We start from the raw sequence: 21,392 nt of genomic DNA, 5'->3' as shown, positions 1-21,392 counted from the left end.
TGTATTTTAATGGTAGTTTGAAAAGTGGTCTTTACAGGCTGGGAATGTGGCTTAGTGGCAAGAGTGCTTGCCTTGTATACATGAGGCCCTGGGTTCGATTCCTCAGCACCGCATATACAGAAAATAGCCAGAAGGGGCGCTGTGGCTCAAGTGGCAGAGTGCTAGCCTTGAGCAAAACAGAAGCCAGGGACAGTGCTCAGGCCCTGAGTTCACGGCCTAGGACTGGCCAAAAAAAAAAAAAAAAGAGGTAGAGTGCTAGCCTTGAGCAAAAGAAGCCAGAGATAGTGCTCAGGCCCTGAGTTCAAGCCCCAGGACTGGCAAGAAACAAAACAAAACAAAAAAATGGTTGGGCTGAAGATAGCAGATCCATTAAATATGTCACTAATGTCACAATTACTCCTTTATTATGTTCTCTTGTAGCTACTCTTGTAGTCCTAGCTACTCAGGAGACGGAGATAGAAGTTTGAGACCATCTTGGGCAACATAGCAAAAAATAACAATGAAAATACTGTGTTCCTTTTATAGCATTCTTAAAGGATAGCATTTGGAACTGGATTAGACATAGAAAAAAGAATACTGACAGAAAATCTAGATTTCAAATAGTTGAAGAATATTACAATGATGGTATTCAGACAATTAAAACAAGTTTGTGGTCAGGAATTAGATTCATATTATAAAACCTTGAGAGACACATAATAGTAGCAGAGATAATGTAGTATTCAACTAGTGAAGTACTTGTTCAAGTTTATATTATTTTGGTGTCAGAAGAATATAACTACGTGAGGATATCTAACATAGCTGTGTTGAAAGTTCTTCCTTTTTTATAAAGCCAAAACAATCCATGAAATTAAAACAAGACCAGGTAGTTTCCTGCTGTGCACCAGTTGTAGTGATATCACTTATATATTAACTGCCTTTTTCTCCTATTCTACTAGAGATCTTCTTTAAATCCATTGGAAAGAATATTTTGATTTATAAACTAAAGCCATATCAGTTTCACTGAGAAACTGTATTGATCAAAAGATGTTACATTATCTTTGACTCCTCATTTTAATACATATATATGTGTAATTCACAAATATACAGTTGCCTCACAATTTTATGCATTTTAGTGACAGTATGAAGGTAGAAGGAAAGAGACTTTTGATATTTTTAATTTTCATATGAGAGGGCTTCAAACTGAATTTTTTTCATAGTTCATCCTGTATTGAGGTTATCTGAGGCTTAAAAAAATGGAGAAAATGAGATAAAGCTAAGGAAAATCATCTTGTGTTAATTAATAGTAAATGGTTTTCTTGTGGAAGACTTGGAGTCCTGGAGCTTGAACTCTAGGCCTGAGTGCTATCCCTGAGCTTCTTTGTGCTCAAGGCTAGTGCTCTACCATTTGAGCCTCAGTGCCACATCTGACTTTTTCTGAATGGTTTGTTGGATATAAGACTCTCCTGAACTTTTCTGCCCAGGCTGGCTTTGAACTGCTATAATCAAATCTCAGCCTCCTGAGTAGCTAGGATTACAGGCATGAGCCACTGGTACCTGATTCTTAAATCATTTTTCAAGTTAATCAAGTAGCTTTTAGCAATAACAATTTATAGAAATGATAAATATACTTTTCATAAATATTGTTTGAAAGCCTAATCCTGGGCATTTCTTTGGCCCTTATTTTTGTGAAAAAATTAAGTGACTGAAATAAAAAAAATGGACATTCAAATAAGCGCCAGAGAAAATGTAAAGAATTCAACTTTTTTTTTTTTTTTTGGCCAGTCCTGGGCCTTGGACTCAGGGCCTAAGCACTGTCCCTGGCTTCTTCCCGCTCAAGGCTAGCACTCTGCCACTTGAGCCACAGCGCCACTTCTGGCTGTTTTCTGTATATGTGGTGCTGGGGAATCGAACCTAGGGCCTCGGGTATACCGAGGCAGGCACTCTTGCCGCTAGGCTATATCCCCAGCCCCAGAATTCAACTTTTAAATGAACACTTTCAGTGTTTCTGTTTCAGAACTTATTAAACTGAAACCGCACTGAGTCATTCTAGACACTCTGTAGTTAGGAAAGCAAAAAGATACTTTATGGAATGGTTTCAAATTTAATACCATCTAGGCCCCTTAGGACTTTTCCAGAAATGATTCTGTGGCTAAGTTTCAAGTTGCAAGAATTATAGCGTACAAATTCAAGAATGAAGGTAACAAACATATCATCTGTCAAATACCCAAAACAGTATAACTTGGGATGCAGAAAATAACAAAAATAGCTGCTATGAAAATGCACCCATTATATGGTGTTAGAATGATGGTCTAGGTTGAAATTCATTGTAGTCTAAATTCTTTGACAAATAAGTAAAGCATGAAGTTTATCTGCCAATGCAGGATTCAGATGACAAGCCTTTAAAAGCAAAGAGAGAAGAGAGTTATTTAGATATATTCTAACTTGTGTCCTTTTATTTCTTTTTAATTCTGCTTTTTTATGTTGTTTTAAGAATAATACAGTAAAATAGTGGAGGGTGGTGTAATGCCAAGGATTGAACCTAGAACCTTCATGCTAGGCAAGTACTCTACCTCTGAGCTATGTCCCCTCCCTCAAGGAATTGCTCATTTTCTATCTGACTTCCTACTCAATATAGGAGCTTTCAAATTACCTATGTGAAGCAGGTTATAGTCAAAATACCATTTGAAAGAGATAAAACTTGATCAAGAGCAAGAATGGTAATTCAAGCTTGATAAAGAGTTTTTTGTCTTGAAGAGTATATAAGTAAAATAGTGTGCTTACATTTTGCCTCAAGGCTGTTATATCTCATTGAATGGCAAAATCTATTATTTTCAAATGCAGTTTTATTTTAAAGAGTGATAGGATTTCTATCAAGTATTTCATGTACTCCACTGATGTCAGCGATTATCTGGTACAAATCCTATTCTTGGCAGAAGTTGTTCTGTGCTGAAAACAGTCACCAGCTATTTGCTTGGTTGTTGCCTACTGACAGAAAGTCACTAGGGAGAAAGCTTTTGTTTTCATTTTTTAAAAAAATTTGTTTATTAATTAAATTTTTTTACAAGGTGTTGTGCAAAAGGGGTACAGTTACATAATAGGGCAGTGTGTACATTTCTTGTGATATCTTACACCCTGTTTTTCTTTCCCTTCCCTAGATCAGGTAGACATATATACAATACACAGTGTACCAAAAACATATACAGTAGCCACATGGCCTACGCCAAAGGAAATTCACCTAGGACTTTAAATGTAACGTCAACAATAGTTTTCTTATCCTTGTTGTTTTGTTTTCTAAACAGCTCAATTAGAGCCTTACATACAGCTGAAGTTTCCTGTACTTTAGAATCACGGAAAGGTCCTGGGAATTACAAAATGCTTAGAAGCTGTGGAAGCAAAGCAGTCGGCAGAGGTACCCAGCCTGACAGTGGCGGAGGGTCAGTGGGTCACCTTACTATAACACACCTTTATTGGCTCTACTGCTTCTGACCCCACACTTATCAGAACCTTATCATGTTTCATTCTGAAATATTCTCTGTTTGCCTAGATGTCTTATAGCTGAGTAATGACTTGTTATCTTCTATAAGTTATGGGCTGTTATCACTCGTATTATATGGGAAATATGGCTGTCTTTGTAGTCTGTTGTATTGCTTTTCAAGATGTATATGACAAATTACAAGCTATTTCTTACTTATGTTTTTTGCCTTTGTTTATTTAGAAAGTGAGGATCACAGGATAGGTAGAACCTGAGCTTGACTTGGTTTGAAGACTGGTACCATTTAGACTTTCTAAACAGTAATAAAGACAACTTGTTAAACATTTATTATTTGTTCTCCGAAGAATAGGGTAATGATAAATATACCACAGGTCAACTTAGTTTTGGTGTGTTTCTGTATTTCTGTGGTAATATGTGTTGGCACTTGGGAAGTTTTAATTCCAAGCGTTATTATTTAGTGTTCCCTAACTTGCCTGCACATTAGAATTTATTATAGAGCTTGATCCCCACTTTCTCCTGGTCCCCAGATCTTCACAGCTTCTAGAATAAAGCCTTCAGCACAGACAAGTTTAGGAACCACTAAATTATGTCAGACCTCAGACTAAGAAAATTCTTCCTCTGCTCAAGCTCAACAATTTGTGCTCTATACAAGTTGCCTTACAAAAATTAATGGCATAATGCTACTTTGCACTCCTGAATGTCATGGATCTAAATCAGGTACAAGATTTTTTGGTTGACACAGGTTTGAGGGTTTTGTTTTAATTTTTGTCCTTTTTAAATTATGCTAGTAACCTACCGGGGTTGTGTGAAAACCATCTGTAAGTCTTAGAACATCTTTATAGACAGGCTGTCTGCATAATGATTCCCATAGACAAAAACAATAATTCATGAAGTTAAGTGTCAATAAAAACCCAGCCTTTCTATTGGGTAATTTGTATTTGGTTCTAGAGCTTACTTTGGAGTAATAGTGTTTAGCTGTCGCTTCATCTTTGGTGATGCCCAAGCCAAGCTGAAGACACCGAGCATAATAGAAACATGCCAGGGCCATGCCTCTGTTGATGAATTCGGGGAGACAGCCTGTGACCTTAGCTATCATGGGGATGTCGTGAACCTCATCGTAGTCGGCAATCCTGATGGGACATTAAAGTTCAAAATTAAGAAGGATGTCAGTTATGGTTTATATATTCCCATGTTTACACATGCTCAAATTGATGTGTCCACTGCCCTTCTGAAAACCAAGTTGTCGAAATAGAGCTTTCCTAGGAGTACTCACAGGCCTAACAATCTTTTGAAAACAAAGACTTTTCCACTTAAAAGCTTAACATTTTAAGCTTATATCATGCTGTGTATAAACTGAATGGAGTTTTTTTCATATTTTTGAAAAAACATTGAAATTTTAAATCTAGAGTCTAGCCACATAGACTAGAAAGTAGCACACATATATTAGAAATGAGCAATGAGAGCTGGTGTCAGTGCTCAAATTCTAGCAACTTAAGAGATTGAGATTGGGGGATCTTGGTTTGGAGCCTACCAAGACAGACAAATCAAAAACATTTAACTATCACTAACTAGCCTGTCATTTCAGGAGGCAGAGATAAAGAGGATCATGATTCCAGTCCACTAAGCAAAGTTTTTTCAAGCCCCCATTTCAACAGAGAAAGCTGAGCATGGCAGTCTACAACTTTTACTCCTACTATAATTGGAATCACAGCTAGAAAGATTGTAGGCTATCCCTGGCAAAACTAATCAGAGTTGAAAGGGCTAAAGATATGGCTCAAGCAGCAGAACACCAGCTAAGCCCTGAGATCAAACCTCAGTACCACACACACAACACACAAAAGTTTTCTCTGTTAAGTACTTTATATACATTATTGTTATATTCATGCCATAAAAGTATTTTCTTACAAATGAAGCAATTGATGCTTTAAAAAGTTAAGAAGTTTGTTTCAGCTAAAGCACTGAAATCCTGCATTAATAATGGCAAAGAACTGTGCTACCAAATATGACAGCTGCTATCCATATATTTACTATTTAAACAATATAAAATGGACTAAGACGGTTACCTTTTGGAAAATGTAACACACTTCGTAAAAAATTTCTTCTTGTAGTAATATTCCACCAAAATCCCTTGGGCATAGACATTTCCACGCTCTGCTGCTTCTCGTAGGCAGTGCAGGGCAGCTTCAGTATTCTGGCGGATGCCTTGTCCATAAAAGTACATGAGGCCAAGTGCACCCTGAGATTCCAGATTTCCATTGCCACATGCTTCTGAATGCCAGTAAAATGCCTAAGAAAGAGCACCATGTTGTCATTAATTAATTTAAAATTAAATCATTTATTTTAAATTAATTGTTAAAGATTTTATTAGCATGCACAAGTTATACAAAGGGGATGGTCATTATAATGTTTCCACTCATGTATATACGTATTTCAACTAATCCCCCCCATTCTACCTTACTCCCTTCATTCCTAATATTCATTGTTCTATTTTTGTACATAGCAACCAACTATTACAATCTATTTCAACCACACGTATCCTCTTCTAACCTCATTAGCCTGATTCCCTCTCACTAATACCCATTTCCTACAAAAGTGACTGTTTCTCTTTCCTCTCTACATCAAACAACCTTTCATTTTAATTCTTGGTATGTTTAACTTCTTAGTATCATTTTTCAAGTCTAAGGCAGTATTACTTTACTCATATTTTAATAATATATTTAATACTCATTTAATCTCAGGACTGTCCCTCTTAGCATTTATAGAATAATACTTTGTGTATCTTTTTATAGCACTCACAATATTCTCACATCCATACTTTTCTTCAGTAGATATAGGGACCAAATCAGTAGAAGAAAGGGAAAATCTTACCTTCTCTAATTCTTTAGGTTCTTTTGTTGAATAATACAGTCCTAAGGTACTTTGAGCCTTCACACTAGCTTTTGGATTTCCATTGTCTGCAGCAAAAAGCCACAATCTAAAAGAGAAAGCAAGACAAGTTATTCTTTGCCTTAGCATTTCATGAAAACAAAATGTTTTCAGGTAAGATCACCTTTCAGCTTCTTCATCTGATCGTTTAACACCTCTTCCTTCATAGTAAGCTCTTCCAAGGTTATAAGCAGCAGCAAATTTTAGGTGTCTTGTTTTGGGGCATGGAGAATCAAGAATTTTCTTCATACACTCCACTCCTTTTTCCTTCCACAAAGGAAAAGAACAAACAAAAAAATTCCTCTATTTTACTTCAACTGAATTTTGACATGATGTGTAATATAAATCTATGCCAAAGGGATAATTGTTCTATATTTTCAGGGCTGGAGTTAAAGGAGAGAACATATGAATGCGCATCTTGAGGCTAGACGTGGGGGCATATGCCTACAGTCCCAGCTACTTGAAAGGTAGGTAGAGATTAGGATTGTGGTTCGAGGCTAGCCCAGGCAGAATGTTGTTGAGAACCCATCTCAACTAACAAAGCTATGTGTGGTGGATAATGCTTATCATTGCAGCTCCATGGTAAGCATAAGACCGTGTATTAAAATCCAGGCTGGGGTAGAACAAGTACTCAACAAATTTGTGAAGAGTACTAGAAGGTTTTAAAGCCAGAAACAGTCCTCCATGAAGGACAATCCTCATCAGAAAGAAATGATTGATAAACTTTAAGCTTAATGAGTTTGAGTGTCTTTACTGACTTTAATATTTGACTCAATAAGTTATGTGTTAATAATAAATATTTGTATATGGTAGTAGAATTTGGAACCATTTTATTTTCTAATTTGTATCCGAGTTTATATAGTTTTGCAAACAGTTTTTTAAAAATAAAGCATCTAAAAACATGCCAGGTACTGAGAGAAAGGAACAATTTCTATGGTAAATTAGAGACAATTAAAATTGACTCAAACTAAAAAAAAAGTATGGAAAATTGACAATATAATTTTCAGCCAAGATTATCTAATTTTCTCAGTATTTATTTCTAAACTGATATCTCGAGAAAGTCTAAAAGCTACAGATACCTTTATACTTAACCAGTATATAAAAATTCAGCTTCCAAGATTACTAAATTTAGAAGAAATAAAATACATTAAGCAAGTATTTAAACACGTCAAAGATTATACTGTTAATTCTGAGAACTATGTTCAGAAAAGGATTAACTCTTTCCCTTTCCTGGCCTTTAGTAAAGTGATCTCTCAATGGTAGAGTTAATATTTTCCAGAAGAGACAAACTGCCCCAAATGATATCCAATTAGTAAGAAACTGTAATAGATATTTTTTCACTGTGTCTGTTCAACTTGTGAGAAAAAATTCAATATGGAGCCAATTCCTTAGAATAACTATTTTATTGCTAGTATAAAAGAATGGACAGAAAAAATTAAGCATTATTCTAGCATTGGGATAAGTCATTCAAAAGAAACATAAATATCCAAGTACAAACAGGTTCACTATTTTTTATATGAATTCAGTTTTGTAAGCATCTGGAAGGATTTTGGAGATAAGCTACAAGGTTAGGGATAGAATTGGTGATGGAAAAGACAGTAAGGGGCCAGAGGAATCAATTTTGTTTCATGTGTAAATTGATAATATAAACATACTTTATGATGCTATACATTTAAATACTAAAATATAAAATTGGATATATTACTAAAGCATAATTTTATTGTGTTTGGTGCCTGTCTAGAGGCTTGAACTCAGAGCCTAGTTGCTATCACTGAGCATTTGTGCTCAAGGTTAGCCCTCAACTATTTGAGCCACAGCTCCACTTCTGGATTTTCTTTTGACTTTTTGGTGGTTAATGAGAGATGACAATATCATGGGCTTTTCTGGTAGAGCTGGCTTTCAACCCCAATCCTCAGATCTCAGCCTCCTGACTAGCTAGGATTACAGGAGTGAGCCACCAACACCTGGTTTAAAACATAATTTTATTCTATCAAATAATCTGTTGACAATGAAATCTTAGGCACTGTGAGTCAAACAACAACTTACAGCATTTGTAGGGGTCCCCAGCCCATCGTAATTCATCACTCCTAGCTGGTAAGTTGCTTGATGATCTTTCTCTGCAATTTCTTCAAACTGTTCTAATGCTTCTTGATACCATCCCTGCAAGCCCCAAGAAACATTTCATTGTTTTATAATGGCCCAAAAGTTATCCCAAACTGAGGCACCAAGAGGTTATTTGTGCCCAAGAATAGTTAACAAGTTAACCAGCAGCACAATCATACTGGACCCAGTCACCAGAGGTAAGAGGTCATACTCTTAGCTATTATGTTCCGCCATCTCAGAGGGATAAACTCATGCTAAAGCATGAATAAGTATTTGTTTCCAGGATAAGTGAAGGTGCCATCATCAAAAGATTAGTGAGAAAATGGGATATAAGTGAACAACTGTCCAAATATTAAATTAATCATGAGGGTTAAAGTCTCCTTCCAAATCGTCTCTGAAGTTCAGTGGAGAATTGGAGCTATAATACTAAACTCTAGCTTCTATCTTGCATAGCTTTTCTGAGGTCTACTTCCACTTTTATGCAAAGAGGATAGATAAAAAGGGAAATAACCTTAGCCAGGTTAAGGCGGCTCACACCTAGCTACACAGGAGGCAGAGATCTGAAAATCACGGTTAAAGCCAGCCTGGTAGGAAAATCTGTGAGACTCTTCTCTCAAATTAAACACCAAAATGGCAGAAGTGGATCTGTGGTTCAAATGATAGAGTGGTAACCTTGAACAAAGAATGCTAAGGAACAATGCTTAGGCACTGAATTCAAGCCCTAGTACCAGGAAGGGGAAGAAAAAAAGGCAATTGCCTCTATACATATGCAAGAATACATAAAGCTACTTTTAGCACTAGATAAAAGGTAGGGCCTTGAATTGTTATTATATGAAAATATTTTATAGATAATACGATTGTGAGAAATTATAAAACTATGTTTTTAATTTGTTATGTGGAACTGATTCTAGTACCAAAATGACTATCTTAAGTGAGAATGCTCTTAGTGAAGAAAATTCAGATATCTCATTTAGATGATTAACACTGTATCATACTTAAAGCTACAGCCATAATATAATTGATTTCACAGAATTTCCTTAGTGTAAAGATGTAAGGAAGTCTACTTGAAATTTTGACATGATCATTTAATATCACTGATGTGTGTGTGTGTGTGTGTGTATATATATATATATATATATATATATATATATTTAAATTTTGAACCCAGTACCTTGTCAGTGCTAGGCAAGTGCGCTATCACTGAGCTATGCCCCAATAATAAAGCACTAACAATAGAATTATAGAGAATAGAAACGAAAAATAGATACCTCTTCAAAATATAGTTGACCTCTTAGAAAATATGCCAGACTATCCCCTCTTCTTATTCTTTCTTTCAAGAGCTGCAATGCTTTATCCACCAGAATAGCATGGGTATAATGATCTGATTTTAAAAGGTAAAAATTTCATTAACCATTCCATGTGAATATTTTCTCTTGAAGTAATTAGAATTCATCTCACATTGCTAATATTTCTTTATTTCTAATTTTTATTCCTAAAACTGGCCTCTTCAGTTCAAGGAAAAAGGATGACCTAAATAAAAGCATTATCACAGGACCTAAAACTAAAATTATAATCAAGAAATATACTTTCAAACTCCTCTATTTGTTGCCAGATAGGAGCTCTAACAATTTGGTAAAGCTGATCTGTGAGTGAGTTAAATTCTTAACCTATGGCTTAATTAGAACTACTCTAAATAAATAAGCTGACCATTCTTGTTAGAATATATTAGACCTTGCCAGAAACCATGCAGACATCAGGTACAAAAGAACAAAGGAAAGGTTATTGTCAGGAAAGGGACTGGCACCCCTTCTCACAAGTGAGAAGTGAGAAGTGCCATCTGTTGTCTGGGATGAAATATATAACCTAGGTGGTCTTGGAGGTGGGGACCTTGGGCTTCATCATGGCGGGCTAGGATTTATGGCTGCTGCCCAAATGGTAGGTAAGGGGTCCTGCAGCTTCCCAGGCCCGAAGGTCACTCTAAGGGGCTCTTGTTGCCTTATATGGTTATAATTGCCCCCAGAGGAATGCCATCTCAAGGTAAATGGGGTGAGGTTGATTATTTACTGCCCTCACTAAATCGGCAGACTGTTGCTTAGGAAAGGAGCAGGCTAAGCTATGGGAGAGGAGGCTATTGGGCTTACAATTCTGATTTAATTTCCTTCAGACTATTTAAACAATACCTTCAAATACTTTTTTTCTTTTTTTTAATTAAACTTTTTTCTTTATTGTCAAAGTGTAGTACAGAGGGGTTACAGATCAAATACCTTTTTTTCAAAGTAAAACATGGTATTCTCTCTTAGACGAAAGTGAGAAGTGGTCTTTCTTTTCTAGAAGCATGTCCTTAACATCCTGAGAGTAATATTAGAACCAAGACCAAACTGGAAGACTTCGCCAATGATAATTTGCTCCCAGAGTAAGTAGCAATTTCACAGATTCTTGCAGAAAAGCTAGAACTATAAAATCAACTATTCCTTAAAATCAATAAGATATATTTCTTGCTTTTTTCTAGCATAAATGATGAAATTTCAGTATAAACATTGTTTAAGGGAGATTAAATATCCAGGAGATTAAAAATAGTGTCCAAGGAAAGATTAAATACCAGGTTTATCATTTTTCCATTGGAAGAATTTTTGGTGCTTAGCAGCATACTGAGTTATAGAGGCATAGAAAGGATTCTTGGGCAACTTTTCACTGGTCAGGTCCATCTTGTTTTCAGTGTGTGTATTCTGTAAACAAAAATAAAAAATAAGGTGGTAGACATTTGTTTCTCCTGAAAAAATCACAAAGAGAGATTCCATTCCTAGTTGGTACCTATTGTAAAAAGCATCCTCCTCTCATCACCTGTCAGTAGAACAACCAAACCACCAGCTCAAGGATGTGACTATTCCTACATAGGCTATCTATCATAATCAGCTCCTGTCTTTTTGCACAGAAGATAACGAGAAAACATGTTAGCAAGTCCTGTCTGGCTTTCAGTTCACACACTGCAGTTATGTTACCTATTACAACTGCTGCCTCTCAGTGGGAATCAGTGATGCTATTCATATGCATAGTTCTTGTGCACTGGTGTCTTCCTATTGCTTTCAAGGAATTCATTTTAAAGCATATGTCTATTTTACCTGGGAAAATACTTTATTTTAGCTGTGTTGCTCAGTTTTATCCTTCCATCTGCAGTGTTAAATGGTAAGCTGAATGGTAAATCAGAGCTTAATAACAATGTAGAGCCCACCTTATTTGGGATGAAGGAGTCCAGGTTGGCCTAGGGTGAGAGTAGTGAGATAGCAAACTCTGTTGTTGCTATGCTTATTATTTGTTTACTCCTTGGCATTCTACTGTTACAATTTATTTTCACCAATAAGGAGTCACATTCCAGTTCAAGGTTCCTGATTAGTGGTTAAGGGAAGAGCTCAAGAGACCCTTCATATGATTGGAAAGCTGTGTTTATATAACTAGAGGGTACTGTTTTAATTGCCTCATTAAATGAGATGAAATGTAGAGAGGGGGGATCATTTGCTATGTTAGCAAAAAGAAAATTTACTGAACTATCTTCATGATTCCCACGTGCACACACACACACGTTTCTTAGCCAGGCACCATTAAGTGGCTTTGTAATCCTGGCTGCTTGAGAGTCTGAGAAGAGAAGGATTATACTTCAAGGCCCTCTTGGGCAGGAAAATAAGACCACCAACTCAATGGAAGAAGCTGAGCATGATGTGATGGTGTATACCTAGTCACGAAGGGAAGCTCTAGCTAAAAAATAAGCAGTGTAAAAGAGGGCTCAAATATGGCTCAGCAATAGCATGCCTGCCTAGAAAATTCAAGGCCCTGAATTTGGGGCTTGGGCCCCAGTACTTCTGACACATTTTTTTTTGTCTATAGTTTGGAATTTTTTAGGTAGTTTGAATTAAAGGATCTATCTATATATCTCCCTTCCTAGATAGACAAAATTATGTGATTATATGATTTCCCAAAAATGTTGTTGCATTAATAAATATGAAATTACTAAGGAGCTTTAGAATGAAGCAATCTAGATAAGGTATTTAGGAGAAAAACAATTCAAATAGAATGATGCAGATACTGCAGTGTCAGATACTACTCAGAAACTGGGTACCGAAATGTTTATCTTCACTGCAAACAACCCATTTATTAATCTGTATCCAAAAAGCTGAAGAAACAAACTTGACATATACAGGAAGGGAATCAACAATGAAATAAATTATAACCAATAATGTGTTGTGCTTACCTTGCCTTCTGTGGTGGTAGGCTTGTCCATGGTGTTTGCTGCTGCAACTTAAAAGAAGTGTTGATGAGAGTCTGGAAAGTAAAAAATTTATTGAGCTCCTACTAGATGTCAGATACTGCTCTTTTTTCTTCTGCTTTACAAGCATTCCTATAAAACTTCATGAAATGGGGACTGTTCTGAGGAGGCCTATTTAACATAGGAGGAAACTGAGGCATCCATCATGAGAAAGATACACATACCTTACCTGACGTCAGGGCTGGAAATGGGTTGGGTGGATGGCCTCACACTTGTGTACTTATTGCTATCACCCCATAGGAGGCAAAGCTAACATGTACTTCTAAACATGAAGGACTCCTGGGTGAAGAACCTGAAACTATACTTTTAATATGAGGAAATGAGAGCTAAAAAGGAATGGACAAAAGCATGATTCTGTCTTTATTTCTGCCAAATCTTGGGATTTAACAGAAAACCTTCATTTTGTGCTTGACAGGTATTTGCATATACTATGAGTTTAGAACATGGGATAATAGAAACTACAAGCTTGAAATGGTAATATGATTTTGAAAGAAAGGGCAGATGGGGAAGATACGGATGGTATCTTTTTTCCCCCCTCTCTCTTTATTAATGCCCCATCCTCAGATGCTGGGACTACCAATTAAAACCAAGTTATAGGTGTTCCATTTCTGTAGCTGTGTCCCAAATGAGTTCCTTGCCTCACCCTCTTGCAGAAGGGCCACTTAAAAGTGCACACAGGTGATCTGCCTCCAGCATTCCTGAATACTCTTGCTGGGTATGAAGAATGCAAGGTGCTGGGTGCTCTTGCCATGGGCTACTCTCAAGTCTGTTTGCACCAAGTAACCTTAAAGAATAAGGTAATTAATATATCCATACAGACAAAAGAGTAGGTTTGCTTTTCTAAGAAATCAGTGAATCTCCATGCTCAGTGTTCTTCTCTTACAAAGCAGCCCACTGAGTGGGCAGGCCTCCATTGTGGACTCCATGTCACCTGTGTGGGACCCAGGGTACAATTGGCTCAAACATTATGCTGACACTTTGCCTGCTGCTTTTCCTATGAGCAATAAAGTCATTTGTTTCTGGCAATGACTCAAGAGTTTCATGTTTTCTGCCAGTATCCATGAAACAAGCAAGTAGTGTTCATATATCAAAGGGGAAAATACATACCGTTTACATAAGTAATTAAAAGATAAAAAAGTAATTTATTACTAATGTCTCAAAAGATATTAAATCAGGAAGTGATTTTTGATTTTTCCCCCTTTCCAGTGAGTCCCATTTGTTTATTTAAAACACAAATATTTGTTCCCATTCCCTTCCTTTGGGGTGGGCAAATTCACATTGCTCTCTACAGTGAGAAAAGAAGTACATGGAAGATACTTTTTGTTTTTGCCAGTCCTAGGACTTGAACTTTGGGCCTGGGCACTGTTCCTGAGCTGCTTTAGCTGAAGGCTAGCACTGTACCATTTGAGTCACAGCTCCACTTCTGGATTTTTTTTTATTCAAATTTTTATTATCAAACTGATGTACAGAGAGGTTACAGTTTCATACGTTAGGCATTGGATACATTTCTTGTACTGTTTGCTACCTTGTCCCTCATACCCCCCTCCTTCCCCCTCTTTCCCTTCCCCCCCCCCCCCCGGAGGTGTTCAGTTCACTTACACCAAACAGTTTTGCAAGTATTGCTTTTGTAGTTGTTTCTCTTTTTTTACCATGTGTCTCTCAAATTTGGTATTCCCTTTGAATTTCCTACTTCCAATACCAGTAAACACGGTTTCCAATATACTCAGATAAGATTACAGAGATAGTGTAGGTACAAGCACACGAAGGTGATACAAGAACATCATCAATAATAGAAGCTACAGATACACATAGGACGTTGAAAGTAGTTACAACTGTGATATAACAATTGTTTCCATAACATGGAGTTCATTTCACTTAGCATCATCTTATGTATTCATAAGGGTATGGCTATTGGGCCTTGTGATGCTCTGCTATGACTTGCCTAAACCTGTACTAATTATTCCCAATAAGGGAGGCCATAGAGTCCATTTTTCTTTGGGTCTGGCTCACTTCACTTAGTATAACTTTTTCCAAGTCCTTCCATTTCCTTACAAATGGAACAATGTCATTCTTTCTGATAGAGGCATACTTCTGGATTTTTCTAACTAGTTTATTATACATAAGTGTCTCATAGACATTCCTGCTCAGGGTGGCTTTGAACTGTGATCCTCAGATCTCAGCCTTCTGAGTAGCTAGGATTACAGATAAGAGCTGCCAGCACTTAGCCACAAGGTCTTTTATAACCAAATAAGTTGTGTGTGGTAAACACTCACTGAAAGAGCCAACTAAACTTTTCTTCGATTTATGTTGAATTTTGTGAGCAAATAAAACAAGCCAAAGGGGGGGAAACATTGGTAATGTTCAAAATCTTCATGCCAATTGCACAGGATTCATATACCTTGTTGGACTTGGTCTTATGTGTGGAAATCTGTTGGCCAGTTAAAGCTACTGGGTCCTTTCCTGTGAGGATTTCACTCAACATTCAAAGGTAAAGGAATCTATTATTTAGTGATTGTCTATCTCCTCTAAAGAATAAAAACTTGCTGTACAGAAGAGCTGGTGCTATTGTAGTTTTACACACTGTAGTTACACACACTGATGGAAATTTCCAAATTACCACACTGAAGTTCATCATCACATTCTTCTGGTCTGCCTGTAGTTTCTCAAACTTTTTTTTTTAGAAGTGTTAGGTTTCGTACAAAGTGTGCTCCAGTCTGGGTATATATGATGTCTTATGACTAGCTGAACTTGAGTTATATATAGACTTGGGAAAGACTAGCATAGAGGGGAACTGGCCTGCTCATCATTATACCAAGGGTTCATGCTGACCACATAATTTATCATTGATGTTAAAAAATTCACTTGTCCAGGGTTATTTTGGACACATTTCTCCATATAAAATTATTTACCTTTTTCCCCCCTTCCCACAGTATACACTAGGAGGTTGAGATGGCAGATTAGTCTCAACCTATTGGAGGGGATAATATGTACATAAATTATTTGGAATCCTTTGGAATTTCCTAAAGAAGTGTTATCCTTTGTCTCCTACTGAAACAAATATATTTACTTGTTTATGTCACTAAGGATTCATGGAGGTCAAGATTATGAAATGATAATCCAATAGTAGAATGGTACTTAAGTTGTTCCAATTTTGGCCACTGGGGGCTCTTTTAAGCTGATCTGTGTCTCTCTGACATGTCTGGATCCTTCTGTTTTTCGGCTATTTCCTTACTTTCTGGAACTACAGAAGGTGCCAGGCTTGTCTTGTACTACCCTGCTCCTGGCCTAGAATTAACAAGGGGTCTCTGTTTCTTTTATTTGAGGAAGGTATTAGAAATCAAGTGGTAAAGCTGGGTGCCTGTGGCACATGCCTGTAATGCTAGCTACTCAGGAGGCTTTGACTTGGAGTATAAACGTTGGTACTCAGCTTGGGTAGCAATGTCTGTGAGATTCCATACTCAATTAACCAGCAATATGCCAGTTTGCAGGTGTGACAAGTGGTAGAGCAACATGAGCAAGAAAGGTAGCAAGTGTGAGGTCCTGAGTTCAAACTCTAGTACTTGTACCCCCCTCCCCAAAGAACCCAAAAGGTATTTAATATGTTTCTCAGGGTCAGCAAGATAGGAAATGTATGCTCTCTGATTCATATAGACATACATACCTATACTTATTTCTACATCCATCCTTCTGAATCTACATTAATACAGCTATGAGTTATCTTTGACAAATCAGTACTATGGCTCATTTTAGCTCTCCCCACTACACTGTAACTTCCCAAATGACATGAAACCTGGCTCCTCTTATCTATAAAGTTTAATCTTAAGGGCCATCTTGCCAATTTTTTCTATTTCAGTCAATATTCTCTTTATATCTCCTTTAATTTCTACATTTCATTGAAAGAACAATATGACCTGGAAAAATAATGAAACAATTAAACACTCTTCAAGGTGTTTTTCATTTCTTATCAAACACTGGAGAGATTTTATTTTATATTTCTTATTTGGCAATAGTGTAGGTTAAATTTAGCACCTGAGTTGAATTCAAGCTTATATTTGCTAGGCAAGTACTGTACTACTTGAGCCACTCTTCCTGCCCAAAACAGGGCAAGGGCAATCTTGGGGTCCCCATTGTTGTCGCCCTAGCAAAACCTTGCAGGCATTAACTTAGACCTATGGTTTCCCCAAGCAGCATCCCGCAGGACTCCTACATGATAATGGTGGGCCCCATCTCCCCTTCCTCCCCCTGGCCCGGCTGGGTAATCCAGCTGCCTCCGGGGATTCTTGTGGTGAAGCCGATCCCCGATTCCTGGAGTGCTCAGATACACCATCACGGCCCGGGCTTGGGGGAACAGGCGGCTGTGAACGTGGGGAAGAGGTGTCATTCCCCCAGCTGGGGCTGTTCAGAGGCCGTGTCTGGCCTGGCCTGGCCTGGCCGGGAGCTACTTGGGGTTCCTCTTTTCCCGGATACGTGCGAGCTCGCAGAACCCAAAACCGTTGGCCAGGCTCCGGCTTCTCCAGAGGAGTAAAGGACTTGGCAGCGCAGCGCAGTACGTGTCCAAGCAAGCGCGTATGCTCATGGCGGATGCTGAACAGCGAACCACCCGTGCTCTTAATCCACGTCGCCAGCCGCCTCCAAGGCGCCTGCGTGCCGGAGCTCCCGCCCCAAGGATCCGCCCCAGAGTGGGCGTCTCCTGGTATGGCCAATCGGCTGTCGGATTCGCTCTGCGAGCCCCGCCTCCCTCTGCCAGTCACTGGGGGTTCGCTTCTGCACGTGGCAGTGTGTGTGTGCGCGTGCGCTGGTCGCGGGGCTGGGAAAGTTCCTGTGTTCGTGGATTAGTTAGGCTGCCGAGGGAGGGCTGGGACCCGGGGACCTTTAAATTCCCTGGCCACCAGGCCGGCTCGAGCGCGCTTACCTGCCAGTGTGCGGCGAGTGCTCCCACCACACTACAGTGAGGTCATTTGCTCTGGGCGGGAGATGCTGCTGCTAGATGGCAACCCGGAGGTGAGAACCGCTTCGCTCTCCGCCCGCTGGCCGCGGCTTCCGGAGGTCCGCGCCCGTGGACAGAGCGCGGGGATCTGCAAATTCAGCCTGGTTAGAAGGACGGGTTTTGCAGAGGGAAGGTCTTCGTCGACGCGGGCGATGGAGAGAGGCGTTGAGTCTGTTCTCTTCTCCGCAGGCGGAGGGTCTTAAGCAGCTGCTAGAGTCGGGGGCTTCCGTCAACGCACCCCCGGATCCCTACGAGTAATCGCCTGTCCACTTGGCCGCAGGTGGCGGGCTGGCTTACTTTCTTCTCTGGCAGCTGCAATCAGGTGCTGACCTCAACCAACAGGTAACTAGGTAACTGTTGCTGTGTGCAAAACCCTCCCTTACAAACAGACCACTTTCTAGCTGCCAGAATATTCACTGGGGCAACGGCCATAAACGTGTCTCTAGTAGAGATATCCAGTATGATCATCGTGTAAGTCACAGAAGTAACCTAAACATTGTCAGTACTCATATCTGTAAGAAAACTTTTCCTATGGGAAACCATAGGCCTCGGCTAATGCCTGCAAGGTCTTGCTAGGGCGACAATGGGGACCCCAAGATTGCCCTTGCCCTGTTTTGGGGACAGTTTATGGGACAATGAACAGACAGAACTAGGGGATGATTTTAATTTATCCAATATCTAATCAATGTATTTTACATTTTCATCTCACACTGCATTTCACAATCCAGTATGTATTTTACTCTTTTTTTTTTATTTTTTTTTTTGCCAGTCCTGGGGCTTGAACTCAGGGACAAGGCACTGGCCCTGAACTTTCTTTGCTCAAGGCTAGCACTCTACCACTTGAGCCACAGTTCCACTTCTGGCTTTTTCTGTTTATGTGGTACTCAGGAATCAAACCCAGGGCTTCAGGCATGCTAAGCAAGCACTCCACCAAAAAGCCACATTCCCAGCCCCCTGTATTTTACTCTTATAGCATATCTCAATCACATTTCAAATGCCCCTTAGCTGTAAGTTACTACTGGATCAGAATAGGTCAACAGGTTTTTGTTTTTTTCTTAAATTTTGACAAGGGTCTTTTTGGTAGCACAGGCTGGCCTTAAACTCTTGACAGCTGGGATTTCAGCCCCTAGTTCCGGCTGTTTATTGTCCCATGAACTGTCCCCTAGTTGACTGGTTTATTTCAAAAGAAGTAATTATTACATCACCAAGTCTCAGCACAGCAGTTGAAATAACATGCCCACAATCATAGATTACTACAGAATTTTCTTGGGGTGGTTTGAATTTTACACTGAATGAAGTATGGTGACATTTTAATTTGTAAATGCTATTTGTGCTTGCTTTCACTTAAATATTAATATATAGGGATGTAGGTGTACATTTTTTTTTTTTTTTGGCCAGTCCTGGGCCTTGGACTCAGGGCCTGAGCACTGTCCCTGGCTTCCTTTTGCTCAAGGCTAGCACTCTGCCACTTGAGCCACAGCGCCACTTCTGGCCATTTTATGTATATGTGGTGCTGGGGAATCGAACCCAGGGCCTCATGTATACGAGGCAAGCTCTCTTGCCACTAGGCCATATCCCCAGCCCTGGTGTACATGTTTTAACTAATGAAAAATATGCTATTAGCACAGAAGGGAACTTTATCAAAAATAAAAGATTGAATTGAAAATTTTAGTCCATACAATGGTTTGAACTGCTTTCCTCAAATAGCTATTAGACTTCCCTCCACCAGCTTCCACAAGAACATGTTAAGTGAGAGACTCCACAACATGCTTATTTTATTTTATTTTTTTCTTTCTTTTTTTTTTTTCAACATGCTTATTTTAAAGGATGTTTGGGGAGAAGCACCTCTTCACAAGGCAGCAAAAGCCGGAAACCTGGAGTGTCTCAGTCTGCTTATTGCCAGTGATGCCCGAATTGAGTGAGTATAAAATCAGTGCTTTCAATTTTTGTTTTGTTGGACTAATCAAACTTTTGAAGTTAATATATATATATGTAGTTTACAAAATAATGCTTAATTGGAATCTTACTGTTAACATTGAAATGTTTATCTAAGCTGTTAAGTGACTTATTTATTTATTTATTTATTTATTTATTTTTGGCCAGTCCTGGGCCTTGGACTCAGGGCCTGAGCACTGTCCCTGGCTTCTTCCCGCTCAAGGCTAGCACTCTGCCACTTGAGCCACAGCGCCGCTTCTGGCCGTTTTCTGTATATGTGGTGCTGGGGAATCGAACCTAGGGCCTCGTGTATCCGAGGCAGGCACTCTTGCCACTAGGCTATATCCCCAGCCCCTTAAGTGATTTATTAATATCAACTTGAGCAAGTGAAAAATGGATCCTGAGCTATCAGAGCTGCAATTCTGTTCGGCATGGCACCATTCGACTTCAGTTTTCCCTTAGGAAGACCTGTTCTATAGTTTTCATCAATAACATTTGATGACTCATTCACATAGAACTTTACTCAGTATTCATTAAACAGTAAAAATGCTAATTAAAAACTATGAGATGCTTACTCTAAGCCAAATCTGTTAGCCACTAGTGATAACAGTGTGTACAAAACCAAAAATTCCCTTTACCTCTTTTATGCCCTTCTTGTTCCTTGTCCTCCTTCCTTTCTCTTCATTTCCCTTTTTCTATTCTTTCTACTCCCTCCTGGCCTGCTATTTGCTGTTTGCTTATGTGTTGGAAATTGAATAAGGGGCCTCCACTAACCAGCACCCAAACTGAGATGAGCCAGAATTGTTAGTTTTGTAGAGGAAATATTTTTAAGGCTGGACAAATGTCAATTTTTATTGAACATAACTTTTGTCTAATTCAGTTTATGTAATAAGAATGGGCAAACAGCAGAAGATATTGCTTGGTCATGTGGATTTCCAGAATGTGCCAAGTTTCTTACAATGATTAAATGTATGCAGACAGTAAAATCAAGTGAACAGTCCAATAGAGACTACTGTGTTTCAGCACTCAAACAGAAGCGATGTTTTGAAAGTGTAGAAAATACAAATGTGAAACGCAAGTGAGGGTAAGTAAAGTATAGCTGCTTCTTTCCCCCTTAAGAATGTCTCTTCTGGCATAGATTTAGTGTTTCATTTAAATACCAGCATTTTTTTTTTTAACTCAGTGCCTAGGCACTCTCCCTGAGCTGCTTTTATTTAAGGCTAGCACTCTGCCACTTGAGCCACACCACCACTTCCAGCATTTTTTGTGTATGTTACTAAGGAATTGAACCCTGGGCTTCATGCATACTAGGCAAGCACTCTACCACTAAACCACATTCCCAGCAAATACCAGTACTCTTATTTCTAGAATTGTTGATATGTATTTGGCAGTGCTGGTACTGGGGTATACTTGAGACTTCACACTTGTTAGCCAATTGCTCTACCATTTGACTACACTCCTATTTTAGGGTCGCCTCCCTCCCTCCCTCCCTCTATCTCTCTCTCTCTCCCTCCCTTCCCTCCCTCCCTCCCTCCCTCCCTTCCCTTCTGTTTCCTTTTCCTTTCCCCCTTCCCTTCCACACTGGAGGCTAGCCTCAAATCATGACACTCTTACTTTATGTCTATCATTAGCATGTACTTTTTTGTTTTCAT

General features: G+C 38.9%; 2 protein-coding genes across 4 annotated transcripts; one reads left to right on the top strand and one right to left on the bottom strand.

The window, feature by feature from the left end:
* Nucleotides 1-1,871: 1,871 nt before the first annotated feature.
* Nucleotides 1,872-17,782, bottom strand: LOC125339324 (LRP2 binding protein). 3 transcript variants are annotated; one of them, XM_048330444.1, is made up of 10 exons: nucleotides 17,731-17,782; nucleotides 12,744-12,814; nucleotides 11,100-11,226; nucleotides 9,769-9,881; nucleotides 8,444-8,557; nucleotides 6,522-6,664; nucleotides 6,341-6,446; nucleotides 5,536-5,759; nucleotides 4,428-4,602; nucleotides 1,872-2,376 (listed from the first exon to the last, which is right to left on the bottom strand). In XM_048330444.1, the coding sequence occupies exons 2-10, from the start codon at nucleotides 12,771-12,773 to the stop codon at nucleotides 2,311-2,313; spliced, it is 1,098 nt and encodes a 365-aa protein (XP_048186401.1). In that variant the 5' UTR covers nucleotides 12,774-12,814; nucleotides 17,731-17,782; the 3' UTR covers nucleotides 1,872-2,310. The 3 variants fall into 3 exon arrangements, with proteins under 3 accessions (XP_048186401.1, XP_048186400.1, XP_048186402.1); XM_048330443.1 differs by lacking the exon at nucleotides 1,872-2,376 and having other exon boundaries at nucleotides 3,268-4,602; XM_048330445.1 differs by lacking the exons at nucleotides 1,872-2,376; nucleotides 9,769-9,881; nucleotides 17,731-17,782 and having other exon boundaries at nucleotides 3,268-4,602; nucleotides 12,744-12,811.
* On the top strand, nucleotides 17,637-21,188 carry Ankrd37 (ankyrin repeat domain 37). Its single transcript, XM_048330448.1, is given in 4 exon segments — nucleotides 17,637-17,819; nucleotides 17,995-18,147; nucleotides 19,632-19,723; nucleotides 20,621-21,188. Coding segments are annotated over 4 exon segments (474 nt in total). The 5' UTR covers nucleotides 17,637-17,792; the 3' UTR covers nucleotides 20,823-21,188.
* The last annotated feature ends 204 nt before the right edge of the window (nucleotides 21,189-21,392 follow it).

The sequence above is a fragment of the Perognathus longimembris genome, chromosome 21, assembly GCF_023159225.1.
Source record: "Perognathus longimembris pacificus isolate PPM17 chromosome 21, ASM2315922v1, whole genome shotgun sequence".
In the NCBI taxonomy this organism is placed as follows: Eukaryota; Metazoa; Chordata; class Mammalia; order Rodentia; family Heteromyidae; genus Perognathus; species Perognathus longimembris.
This window is presented reverse-complemented; position numbering and strand designations above follow the sequence as displayed.